At 52.2% G+C, this 12,820-nt stretch overlaps 1 protein-coding gene across 8 annotated transcripts in view; it reads right to left on the bottom strand.

Annotated features, from left to right (window-relative positions):
- KIFC3 (kinesin family member C3) overlaps window positions 1-12,820 on the bottom strand; it is a 37,941-nt gene that overhangs the window by 8,084 nt on the left and 17,037 nt on the right. For 7 of the 8 annotated variants that reach the window (XM_072826932.1, XM_072826939.1, XM_072826935.1 and 4 more), the window contains 7 exons: window positions 4,210-4,275; window positions 3,569-3,712; window positions 3,185-3,424; window positions 2,572-2,745; window positions 1,796-1,943; window positions 1,572-1,702; window positions 180-291 (listed from right to left, as the gene is read on the bottom strand). In XM_072826932.1, the coding sequence (XP_072683033.1) occupies window positions 180-291; window positions 1,572-1,702; window positions 1,796-1,943; window positions 2,572-2,745; window positions 3,185-3,424; window positions 3,569-3,712; window positions 4,210-4,275 (1,015 nt within the window). Of the gene's footprint in view, window positions 1-179; window positions 292-1,571; window positions 1,703-1,795; window positions 1,944-2,571; window positions 2,746-3,184; window positions 3,425-3,568; window positions 3,713-4,209; window positions 4,276-5,134; window positions 5,418-12,820 lie in introns of those variants that run through there. The other variant, XM_072826938.1, reaches the window with a different exon arrangement.

The following is a 12,820-nucleotide window of genomic DNA, read 5'->3' as shown; positions in this document are numbered from 1 at the left end:
GTAGGTTCCCTGACTTCTCTGCCTTGGGGTTTCCTTACCTATGGGGAGGGAACTATAGTAGCCCCCCAGCCACAGGCCACAGTTCATTCTAAGAAGTGGTGACGGTTTGGGGGGAAGGGCAGGACCCAAGCCAGGTTGGGACCTCTATGCCGGACACCCCCAGCCCTCCTGGCAGTCACCTTTCAGCCGCACGAGCTCGTTGTGGCACTTCTTGCGCAGCTGCAGCTCCCGGCGGTACTTACGCAGGAGCTCCTGGTTGTTGCTGTTAACCTCCTCAATGGCCTGGCCGATCTGTGGAAGATGCACAGCACTGTCCAACACTGCCTACCCCCCCAGCCCTGCCCCCAGCTGCTCACCGCTCCAGCCCATGGGCGCTGCCACATGTTGCCTTTTTCCAACAGCCCCTGTGGGTAGGTACTGCTGCCGGGCCCATTTCACAGAGGAATAAACTGAGCCTCAAAGAGCTGACAGCTCAAGGTTGCCCTACTAATAAGCAAACAGCGCTCCACCCTCACTCCACGGGACTGGCACCTGACTTGACCAATAGGATTCAGCTGGACCCAAATTCCAGCCCTACCCCTGAGCAGCTGGGGGAACTAAGGCAATCAGCTCAGCTCAGTCCTTGAGTTTCATTTTTCTCATCTGTAAAATGGGAATAACACCATCTGGCTTGTGGATCTGTGGGACCTAGTAGGTAAAGATCTCCAAGTTATGCTTCATAGGGGACAGAAGCAAAATGCAGAGCATGCATGCATCTCTTCCCCTTTGTTGGGTAGAAGGGAAGTGTGTATATGCAATGCACATGGATACGTCCACCGGGTTCACGAGCTCAGAACGCCTGGGGTGAGGGCATCTGACATCCGTGTGGGGAATGTGGGCCAGGGCAGCAGAGAGGGGCCCTTCGTTTTCAGCTGTTGCCTTCTGCACGGCTTGAACTTTCTACCATGTCCATGTATTAATGACATAATTTTCTTTTTTACAGAAAAAAAACTATTTGCTATTCCCAAAATATATCAGTCTCTACCCTGCAGGGCTGCCGTAGCAATTCAAGGAGCTGACAGCTATAATAGGCTTGGCACGTAGGAGGCACTTAAGAGACGCTGGCTATTCTCATACTGTACAAGCACAGCTTAAAGAAATTAAAACAGATGTAAGAATATATGTAGCATGTTTGAGATATGAGGATATACGTTACATGCTTGATTTAAAGAGTCATAATAAGGGTGCCTGGGTGGCTCAGTCAATTAAGTGTCTGGCTCTTGATTTCGGCTCAGGTCATGACATTAGAGTTGTAAGATCGAACCCCCGGTTGGGCTCTGCACTGGGTGTGGAGCCTGCTGGAGATTCTCCCTCTGCCCCTGCTTGCCCCACTTCCCTCTCTAAAAAAATAAAAAATAAAGAGTCATAATAAGACAAATACCAAAATACCTGCCCTGACCAGTCGTTTTTCAGTCTGTGTGAGGGGGGAGGAGAGCCGTTGTCTGGAGGCTTTGTTGCATTTTGGAATGGCACCCTGGGCTCCAGGGTCCCTCCAAGCCACCCCCATCCCCTCAGCCTCCAGCTGCCCTCACCTCGGCCTTGACACTCTTGAGAGCCTCCTGCAGGAGCAGAGGGAAGCCGCGCACCTGCCGCTTGAGCCCATTGTAGTCATTGGTGAGGGTCCGCAGCGCCGGCTGGAGGGTTAGCAGGTTGGTCCGGACACCTTTGGGGACATAAGAGGTGTAAGGTGGATAGGGTGGGGGGCCGCAGTGAGGGGGTGGGGGGGTGCGGGCAAGGGCCCAGTTGGCTGGCTCACCTGCCAGGTTCTCATGCACGGCCTTCATCTCCACCTGGGCTCTGGCAAAGGCCTCCTCAATGGCCCGGTTCTTGTCCTCCTCCAGGGACTGCATCTCCTCCAGCATCTGCCCATGTGCCCGCTCCAGCTCTGACTCGTACATGGCGATCTGACGGCCAAGGCCAGAAGCTCAACGTGGGGCTCAGGAGGGAGTGGGGTGGGTGCCAGAAAGAAGCCCTATGCCTTACCCCACACATGTACAGGAGCAAACAGCATCCACCTCCACATGCACACATACAGTCTCACACACACACACACACACACACACACACACACACACACACAGGAGAGGCCATCTCACTCCTGGAAAGTTCTGTGAGCTCCATGCAGCTACTTTGTTGCATTAGCCCCAGCACCAGCCTGGGTCCTGACACATAACACATACACAAGCCACAGGCCCCAGCAGAGCATATTATGTCATAATAGTGACCAAGGCCCCTTTCCAAGAGCCTGTGTGCCCGGCCTGCAGGCAAGGACTCTTGGCAACTATTCTGAGTTCCACAGGGAGGTAGCTTCTATGAGCACATCATTTTATGGACGAGGAAACAGAGGCGTAGATAAAACTTGGCGCTGGTCACACAGCCAACAGGGAGAGCAGGGTGGGGGGGCTGGAACCCAGCTCCATGGGCCCCCCAGTACTGAACCGCCGCGCTGTGCTGCAGGCCCACCTCTGGCTTTCCCACCGCGTGTGCATGCTCTCCCACAGCCCCGTGCGTGTGCCCTGGCAGCCTGCGCACCTGCGCCCGGAGCTGCGCCGTCAGCTGGTGAGAGCTCTGCAGCTGCTGCTCCATCTCCTTCAGCACCTGCCTCTGCATGGCCACCTGCTCCTGCAGGTGCTGGTTCCGGGCCTGGGACTCGCTGAGGGCCTGCTTGGTCTTGGATGACTCCACCTCCACGGTCTTGATGACGTACTGTGAGGGGGAGGAGGGATGGGCGCCTGAAGGTGCAGGTGCCTCGACCTCACCCCCGGGGGGGCCCTGAGACGCAGCTGGCCTTGGGAGAGGACCCTCAAGGACATCCCACCAAAAGCCCCCAGAAAAAACTAGAGGAACTTCAAGGTCCTGGCTTTACAGGATGCTGCAGGGCCTCCGGGCATCCTCTCATCTCAGTAAGCCCAAGAGCCTGGCTGTGACCCCAGCCTGGGCACAGAACAGACAGGAAGGGCAAAGACGACAGCAGAATCTTGCCATGTACCACAGGCATGCCTGGCACGTGTGGGCGCCTTGAGCCTCGGCTGCCAGATGCCTACTACATGTCTGGCCCTGGACAGCAAGAGGGGGAAGGGGTAAGACTGGGGTGCAGCCAAGAAAGCAAGGACATTGCACGTGGCCACCAGCGCCAGAGGCTCACCTTGATGGGTGGCGACTGGGCCCGCAGGCTGGCGATGGTCTCGTGGCTGTCTCGCAGGCGCCGGCTCAGCCGCTCCTCTTCCTGTGCCTTCTCGGCCAGGCAGTCCTTGAGCCGCAGCTCGACCTCGGCCAGCCGGTCGGTCTTCTGCTGCACCTCCAGGTTCAGCTCCGACAGCATGCCCTTGTTCTCCGCCACCTCCAGCTGTAGCTGTGACAGCTTGTCCCGGAGCTGGGCACTCTCCTGCAGACAGGTGGTTGGGAGCGGGGTGGGGACAAGTGTGTAACAGATGGGGGGGGGACCAGCATGCAGGGCTCCCTGCAAGGAGAGGAGCCGGGGTCACCGTTAGGGACCGAGCCCTCTGGGAGCAGGTGGCTCTGTGCTCACCTGGCTGTGTTCGCAGCCCGCGCAGGGGGCCACCGGCTTTGCCCGTAGCTCTTGTAACTCGGCCTCGAAGCGCCGCATCTCCTGCCTCAGCCGCTCATTCTCCACTACCAGGAGATCCCGGTGCTTCTCCAGGTCCGTGCCTCCCTGCACGGAGCCAGAGCACAGGGCATGCATGTGGCAAGGCCAGGCCCCGGGAGCAGAGAGCAGGGAGGCCGAGGGGGCACCAGCGCAGAGGAGAGAGAAGCAGGAGAGGGAGGGGAGACAGCTCAAGGGGGACATAAGGAGAAGACAGAGGAAGGAAGGGGAGCCGGGGGGATGGCCTTACCCGCCCCTCTCATGCTATTTTCCCGAGTGTGAAAGTAACAAGAAAGTCATATTTATACACAGAGTTCACACTCCTGTTTTACATCGGCAGATGAGAATTAACCTCCCTCCCTTTGGGGGTCACACGACCTCTGAAGGCCTAGTGAGTGGTGACAAGTATTTGGGGAGCATCTCTCAGGCCCAATGGCATCTGCTGGGCTGGACTCGAGGGCTCTGGAGGGATGGGGTCCCACACCTCAAATGGAAGGGTCAGTCTGCACAAGGCCAGGCCAGCCCCCCTGCAGCCCCCACCTTAGGATGGCAGTGTGGAGCCTCACCAGCTCTGATCGAAGGCGGCTCACTTCCTGGGCCTGGCTAATGAGCTTCTCCTTCAGGTTTTCCACCTGCCAGCACAAAGCCACAGTCACGGTGAGCCTTGTTCCTCACTTCTGGCCCACGCTCAGGCCTCATTTCTCAGCCCCGCATGCTCCCTCAGTTCAAGCATCAGGGCACACCCAGGACTCTGGGTGAGAGACACCTGCCCTGTCCCAACGGCCTTCAGCACCCTCTCCTACCACAAGACCCAGGTAGTCCCGCTCTCAGCAAAGTCTGGGGAGCAAGCACAGCAGAGGTGACCTCTATACCACTCTGTGCCCACACCAGAGGCAGCTCCCTGGCAGACTCAGGAGGCTGACCTTCAGGACCCCCACCTTGCACAGTCCCTTGCCACAGCCTGTGTCTACATACTTGTAATTTTATATTCCCTTTTCATAAAGGGCTCCCAAATTGTATAAACTCCAGACACAATGAAACCTGATTGGTCCTTGCCCAGAACCTAGATTTTTCCATTCCAGTGGTGCCTGGCAAGTCTGCCTATAGAGACAGGTCTACCAGCAACCAGGGCATGTCTTGGACCTGTGTCCCCCCACCCCCCAGGTCCCTGTCTGCCTTGCTGGACAGCTGGGACCATCAGAGAAGGGTGTGTGCACCCCATCAGGAAGCAAGGGTGGCTTGGCTCAGCCAGAGCCAGAGGAAGCCACCAGGATGCCAGTTCTGAGAGTGTACATCCCAGGGTAACAACCCTCCCCTAGAGTTGTCCTCCAGCTGGCCACCCTCCCTGCAGACTCCAGACCCCAATTCTGCACCAGCCCCCCTCCAGGAACCTCTTGGGAAATAACCCAAAATGCAACCGAAGACTTTGGCACCAATGTCATCAGTGCATATTTAGGGGTTTTGTCACAGAACATTCTGTGATGACCGTACCTGACTGTACATCACCTTGAGAAAGCCCAGTGAGAGTCAGACTCTCTCTGTGGGGACCTAGGAGGTGGGTTTGACCCAAGCAGGCCACGAAGCATTGGGTCTTATTAGGAAGCAACAGCAACAAAGTCTGCTGCCTGCAGAGGCCAGACCAGTAGGAAGGCAGGTGAGGGGCAGCACAGGACTGGATGCCCAGCGTCCACCCTGAGAAGACAAGCTCAGCGCCCTCCCTGCAGGCCGTGGCTGGGAGCACACAGGCCCATGTCTCCAGACTTCTGTCCTTTCAAGAAAGGACAGCTGTGGGGGTGTTGGGGTGTGTCAAATCTCCCCATTTTACATGGCTGAGATGTCATCAATGGTCTGTGGCAGTATGGGCGGGGGGGGGGGGGGGGGGGGAGTGTCACAGCTTAGAGCTCAGTCTCCCAGAGCAGGAGGAGGCCTCTGCTCCTCTGAGTTGGTGAGGGGAGGAAATGGACCAACAGACCAGGCCTGTGCCACTTCTCTGCCCACCCCAGGCCCCCTTCTGTTGAGAGCCTGGCATGAGCAGCACTCAGTTCCTCTGGCCTTAGAGCAGAGCAAGGGACAGCTCACAGAAGGTAGCCTTTCATTTCCTAGTCATGCAACTGGGAGTGACCGGAATACCCAGCGTTAGGGGAACGGTTAGGTGAGTTACAGCAAATGCACACACGTACTCCTGGGGAGTCATTACAGTTGTGTTTGTCAGAAGTTTTAAGTGACCTGGAGGAAGGCCCCTCAACATAGTGAAATCAAAATCCAAAAGCAAAATCGTGAATGCAACACCAAAAAGTAGAGGTCTCTGGACCGTGGACTTATGCCTGATAAATTCTTCATGCTTTTCAGCAATTTTTAAGCCTCCAAAAACGTATTCCTCTCACATTCCCCCCATCTTGAAATAGGTGGTTCTACCTCCTTTTGAAAGGTTGGCATGCCCCTGCCCCCCTCCTTTCTTTGGAAATCACCCCGGGAAGAGCCACTTGCACTGAACAGGTGTCCTAGACAGGCTGCTCCCTCAGCCCCGGGCTGGGTGTGCTCTGACCTCGCTTGCCCCCAATGCCACTGGTGCTCAGCCCCACATGCAATGAAAACCCTGTTAGTTTTTCAGCCTTCCTCAGGGGGTCAGGATACCTGCGCACCAGCTGCCTGCAGCCCAGGCTCCTGTTCCCTTCTTTTTTTTTTTTTTTTAATTTTTATTTATTTATGATAGTCACAGAGAGAGAGAGAGAGACACAGGCAGAGGGAGAAGCAGGCTCCATGCACCGGGAGCCCGACGTGGGACTCGATCTCAGGTCTCCAGGATCGCGCCCTGGGCCAAAGGCAGGCGCTAAACCACTGAGCCACCCAGGGATCCCTCCTGTTCCCTTCTTGCATCACAATCAGAACTCTGGGTGCTCCTGGGCTTTGCCTGGAATCTCTGAGAGGTGCCCCAATAGGAGGTGGTTGCAAAATGGAGCATGTTAGGGGCATGGGCTGGGGGGTGGTTCAGGAAGAGGCTATAAAAGACTCCTTTTGTCAGAGTTATCAGTCATCTCCTGGCTTGTCTCAGACAGCATGGGGGACACAGGCCACCAACACTGCAGGGTGACCAGTCAGGCACAAGTCACTCCTTGGTGTGTGGGGACTGCGCCCGGCAGGCCAGCTACATTGGGGGCTGAGAACGTGTGCTGCTCAGGAGCAGGACGGCTGCCCTCCACCCAGAAGGCTCTGCTTCAGGAGTGGTGAAAGCAGGGTGCCTGGGTGGCTCAGTGGTTGAATGTCTGCCTTTGGCTAGGTCATGATCCTGGGGTCCCGGGATTGAATCCCGCATCAGGGTCCCTACATGGAACCTGCTTCTTCCTCTATGTCTCTGCCTGTGTGTCTCTCATGAATAAATAAAATCTTTATAAAAAAAAAAAAAAAGAGTGAGGGGAGTGGTGAGAGCAGAGAGTGGGGTGCTGGGGATAAACTGGACCAGAGATCAAGGCCTTCTGAGGGAAAGAGTCCCTGCAGCTACCCTTTACACATCCGCCCCAGCTTTGAGTCAGCAGTGGTGCTTGCAATTGGAGGCAAAGTGGGGAGGGACCTTCTCTATTACTCCTCAGAAGCCCCAGCCCCAGCAGGTGCCCAGCACACAGGAGGTACTCAATAAACACTTGAAGTAACAGCAGAGGAGCAACATGCACACCTGTGAGTGCAAAGAGCCAGGCCAAAGGAGAAGCAGGCGCCTGGCAGGCTGCTGATGTCAACCCCAGGGCCGAGGAAGGGGCTGGGATTGTGCAACATCCCTCCCCAGGCCCAGGCTCCTTGTCAGCCAGAAAAAATTGGGTCATGGGCCGATGCAGAGGGCCGCTGTGGGAGTGCGGAGCTGGAGCCTGTCTGACACAAACCTGCATTTACATCTCTCAGCAGAAGCTGGCTCAGCAGAGGGTGGGGCTGCCCTGCACAGGTGGGTGTTCTCGGCTGTCTGCTCCCATCGGAGGAGACAGCCTGCTGACTACCTTCCCACCTCCCACCAAGCCTGGCTCCTGATCACCAGCTGTCCTCTGAGAAAAAGGGGGCTCTCCCAATGGCAAGACCAAGGCATTGCTGAGCTGAAAAAGCACAAGGTCCTGGAATCCAGGACACCTCAAGGAACCAGAGGCCAGAGGGCAGCTCTCAGAAGCACCCCATCGCATCCCCAACACATGTCCCCTTGCAGACATTTGATGCCTGGCTACATGAGCACTGACTGTGCCCGTCTGGCCCCATCCACCCTGCCCTGCCCACTGCCAAGTTTTCCGTTCGAGTCCTTCGGCCACTGAGGGGCAGTTGAGAACATGGGTTCTCAGGCTAGACTGCCCAACTTTCTAATACAGATATTACCCTACCCCCTAGATAACCATGGAAAAGTCTCAACTTCACCACGCCTCTTGCTTTCCTCATTGGGATAATGAGGCTACCCCTAGGAGGATGTCTGGAGGATTAAGTGAGATTAAATGAGATAATATATGTAAAGCACTTAATGAGTTCTATTGTTAGAATGAAGGCTCCTGAAGGCAGAGATATTTGTCTCTTGTGTGGGTGCCTAGGACACTGGCTGGTACATAGCAGGTACTCAACAAACACATGTAGAAAGAATGCTGAATGCACGAGGGGCCAGGTAGAGCAGGGTCTCTGAGTGAGGCTGTCAGGCAGGGCATGGGGCAGGAAATGTGCTGGAGGCTGGGGCACCACTGGGGCACCAGAGGAAGGATGCCCATTTCTGCCAGAGGTAGGAGCTGCTATGAGATTCCAGGAAGTAGGTACCCCATGGAATGGCAGCCCAGAGATGCCACATCTTCCAATATTTTCTGACAAAATGGGAAGTCCAGATTTTTTATGTGACCTTAACTAGGGTTTAAAAATTGACAAATAATCTGATTAGTAAAAAAACAGACCAATTAGAAGAAATAAACAAATAAACACAGTAAAGTCATGGGATACAAAATCAACATATAAAAATCGTGGTTCTTCAGGGCACCTGGGTGGCTCAGTCAAGTGGCCAACTCTTGGTTCTTGCTCAGGTCATGATCTCAGGGTCATGAGATTGAGTCCTACATCAGGCTCTGTGCTCAGCATGAAATCTGCTTGTCCCTCTCCATCTTCTTCTGCTCCTTTCCACACACCGTCTCTCTCAAATAAATAAATTAAATCTTAAAAAAAAAAAAAAAAATCGGTTGTGGGACGCCTGGGTGGCTCAGCAGTTTAGTGCTTGCCTTCAGCCCAGGGCGTGATCCTGGAGTCCCAGGATCAAGTCCCAGGATCAAGGCCCTGCATCGGGCTTCCTGTGTGGAGCCTGCTTCTCCCTCTGCCTGTGTCTCTGCCTCTCTCTCTGTGTCTCTCATGAATAAATAAATAAAATCTTTAAAAAAAAAAATCAGTTGTGCTTCTACACACTAACAATGAATGATCCAAAAAGGAAATTTAGAAAATAATTTAATTTATAATAGCATCAGAAAAAAATAAAAAAGAAGTAAATTTAAAGAGGCAAAAGATGTGTACCATGAAAAGTAAAAAATGTTGCTAGACTCAAAGAAGATGCTCATAAATAAAAAGACATCGTTGGGGCATCTGGTGGCTCAATTAAGTGTCTTCCTTCAGCTCAGGTCATGATCCTGGGGTCCTGGGATCAGGCCCCATGTCAGCTGCCTGCTCATTGGGGAGCCTCCTTTTCCCTCTCTCTCTGTCCCTCTCCCTGCTCATTCTGTCTGTCTCAAATAAATAAAAGTCTTAAAAAAAAAGGACATCCCACATTCATGGATTGGCATATTGTTAAGATGTCAATATTACCGAAAGTGAGCATCAGACTCAATGCAATCCCCAACAAAATTCCAAAGATATTTTTTTGCAGAAATAGAAAAAAACATCCTAAAATTCAAATGAAATCTTAAAGGACCCCAAATAGCCAAAACATACTTGTAAAAGAAGAGAAAGTTGGAGGTCTTACATTTCCTGATTTCAAAAGTTCCTACAAAACTATAGCAAAGAAAGTAATGAAGTACTGGCATGTCTTTAAGACATAGAGACCAATGGAATAGAATAGACCACCCAGAAATACCTTCACATTGATTTTTGACAAGGGGGCCCAGACATTCAATGTGGAAAGGACAGTCTTTTTAAAAGACAATGCTGGGAAACTGGACATCCACATGCAAAAGAACAAATTTAGACCCTTGCCTTACACCACAGACAAAATTAACCAAAATAGATCAAAGACCTAAACATAAAAACTAAACTATAAAAATCTTAGAAGAAAACGTACAGGGAAACCCTCATGGCCCTGGATTTGGCAGTGCTTTCTTGGATGGCACACCAATAACACAGGCAACAAAAAACAAAATAGGTAAGCTAGACTTCATAAAAATAAAACTTTTTTGTGCATCAAAAGACACCATCAATAGAGTAGAAAGGTGACTCACGGAATAGGAGAAACTACCTGCCAATCATATATTGATATGGGATTAATACTCAGAATATAGAAAAAAGCTCCTACAACTCAACCACAAAAAAACCAATTCAGGATGGGCAAAGGACTTGGATGGACAAAGAAGGAAATCCTGCTGTTTGTAACACCATGGTTGAACCTGGAAAGGTTCATGCTAGGTGAAATAAGCCAGTCACAAAAAGACAAACATTATGATTCCACTTAAATGAAATGCCGAGAATAGCAAAATTCATAGAGACAGAGTAGAATGCGGGTTGGCAGGGGCTGGGGGAGAGGAGTGGGGAGTGGGGAAATTAATATTTAATGGGAACAGTTTCAGGTTTGTAAGATGAAAAGAGTTCCAGGGATGGATGGTGGTGATGGTTGCACAACAGTGTGAATATACGTCATACCACTGAACTATACACTTCAAAATGGCTGAGATAGTCAAGTTTATGGTATGTGTGTTCTATCACAATTCTTTTAATGGTTAAAAGGAAGAAACAAAGCAGGCAAACAAGACACATTTGACGGCTCAGTCTAGTCTGTGAGCCTGTGGTCTCTGAGCATAAAATTTTAAGGTTCTATCTTGAGGTCCCAGGGCAATAAAGGGGGAGTGCAGCGTGGGCACATGTCACAGTGGCAGGATCCCGGGGGGGTATGGAGGCCATTCATTGCTCCAGGGACATCCACAAAAGGAGAGGGGAGCTTGAGGCCACCAGGATGTGGCTGGGGGCTGCTGCCAACGTTGGGGAGGGTAATCCAGACCAGTGACAGCCACAGTTTGGTTGCCAGACCAAGACCAGTGACTTCCGTGGCCTAGGACAGCTAGAGTGCTCCCCGTAAGGAGCACGGCGTGCTCAGTAGGTAAGCCTCAAAAGACTCCTGCAGCCCCCCACAAGCCCAGGTCCCAGCCTGGATAATGGCAGCCCCATTTACTGAGTCAGCTTTGCCAGCAGGGCACCAGGACTCCCTCAGATCATCACTCTGAACCCCCCAATTCTGTGAGGTAGATACGAGTATTTTACCTACTTTCCAGAAAGAAAAATTGAGACTCCCAAGAGATTAAGCTTCCTTAGGTAAGCAACTTGCTCAGGGTCACTGGACCACTAAGTAGTGGACGTCGGATGGAAATTCAGGTCTGGGGGACCCCCACAGGGCCCTTAAACTCAACTACCGGGACTACAGTGCCTTTCAGGAGGAGCAACACAGAAAAGCATCCACCTCGTCAGAAGGCAAGTCTGGACAAGGCTGGGAACAAGGCACCATAAGCGTGAGGCAGAGCGGCCCCCATTTCTTTTCTTGGGTGAGCAACACTTAGAAGAGCAGGCAGGTCGATCCAGGTCACACCACAGTGAGGCCAACGGGAGAGCTGAGCACACAGAAGCGATACCTCACAGGGCATGGCACTTAATGGTTGGCCATCCATTTTTCCGCCCAGTCTCATGACTGATCTAATAACCACGCGACATGTATCAGCCCCCACCCAGAGAATGGTAACAAAGGCTCAGGGAGCCAGTGACTGCCTACAGCTGCACAGCTAGGGCGCAGCCCCACCAGGGCTAGAATCCTATTTATGTGATTCCAAATCCCAAAACTCTTCCCAGTAAAGACAGTGGGGGTGGCATCAATACCAACGCTATGGGTTCATCTCACCAGGTGCTATGATGTCCATTCGACAGATGAAGAAACTGAGGTGCAGTGTGGTAATTAACGAGCCCAAGGTCACACAGCTAATTGAGTAGTGCCCAAAGTCAGGATTTGAGCCCAGCTCCTGGCCCATGTGTTGGACCCTCCGAAGAGCAGCCCAAAGACCTAGAGCTTCAGGTGCATCCTCTGAAATTTTCAGAAAAGAAAACTTCTGAGGAGTGAGAAGGTCCAAGTTAATACACGAGCAAAGATGAGGAACCATGCTGAATTCTCCCAATCTCCAGGGGAGCCGGGGATGGGAGAGGACAGGGGCTGGGAATGTATGGAAAGCCAGGGCATAAAGACACCTAAAAGGTTAAGAGTCTGCCTTCAGCTCATGTCATGATCCCAGGGTCCCGGGATAGAGCCCTGTGTGTCGGGCTCCCTGCTCAGCAGGGAGCCTGCTTCTCCCTCTGCCCCTCTCCCAGCTCCTGTTCACCCTCTGTCTCTCAAATGAATAGATAAAAATCCTTTTAAAAAATGAAATAAAAAATTTTTTTAATTTGTTCAAAGTCACAAAAGGCCACGTATTGTTATGATTTCACTTCTATGAAATGCTCAGGAAAGGCAAACCATACAAACAGAAAGTAGATCCCTAGTTGCCAGGGGTTGTAGCGGTAGGGGAAATGGGAGTAACTAAATAGGCCTTTTTAGGGTGATGAAAATGTCCTGAAATTTGATGGTGGTGGTAGTTATATCCCTGTCTTAATCTACTTAAGAACTTTAAATTGTATGCCTTAAATACCTTAAAGGGGTGAATTTTATGGTATGTGAAATATACTTCAGTAAAGCTCTTAAAAAAATTAAAAAAAAAAAACTTTTTCAAAAAATGGAGTGCCAGGACAGCCTAAACTAGAGAAGGTCAGGGAAAGAAGAGCTGCTGATAAGCTCTTGCCATGGACCAAGCATGTCCTGCAGGCTGAGCCCTGGACCAGTCCCAGCCCCACAGGGCTACCCAAACCTTGGTTCTGCCCCTATACTCATCTTGCTCCTCCTGCCACAGTCCCTTTGCACAGACTATTCTCTCAACTCAGAACCTACTTCCTCTGCTTGGTGCCTGA

This window comes from Canis lupus, chromosome 5 (assembly GCF_048164855.1).
Source record: "Canis lupus baileyi chromosome 5, mCanLup2.hap1, whole genome shotgun sequence".
Taxonomy (NCBI): Eukaryota; Metazoa; Chordata; class Mammalia; order Carnivora; family Canidae; genus Canis; species Canis lupus.
The sequence above is the reverse complement of the archived record's forward strand: the minus strand, read 5'-3'. Positions and strand labels throughout refer to the sequence as shown.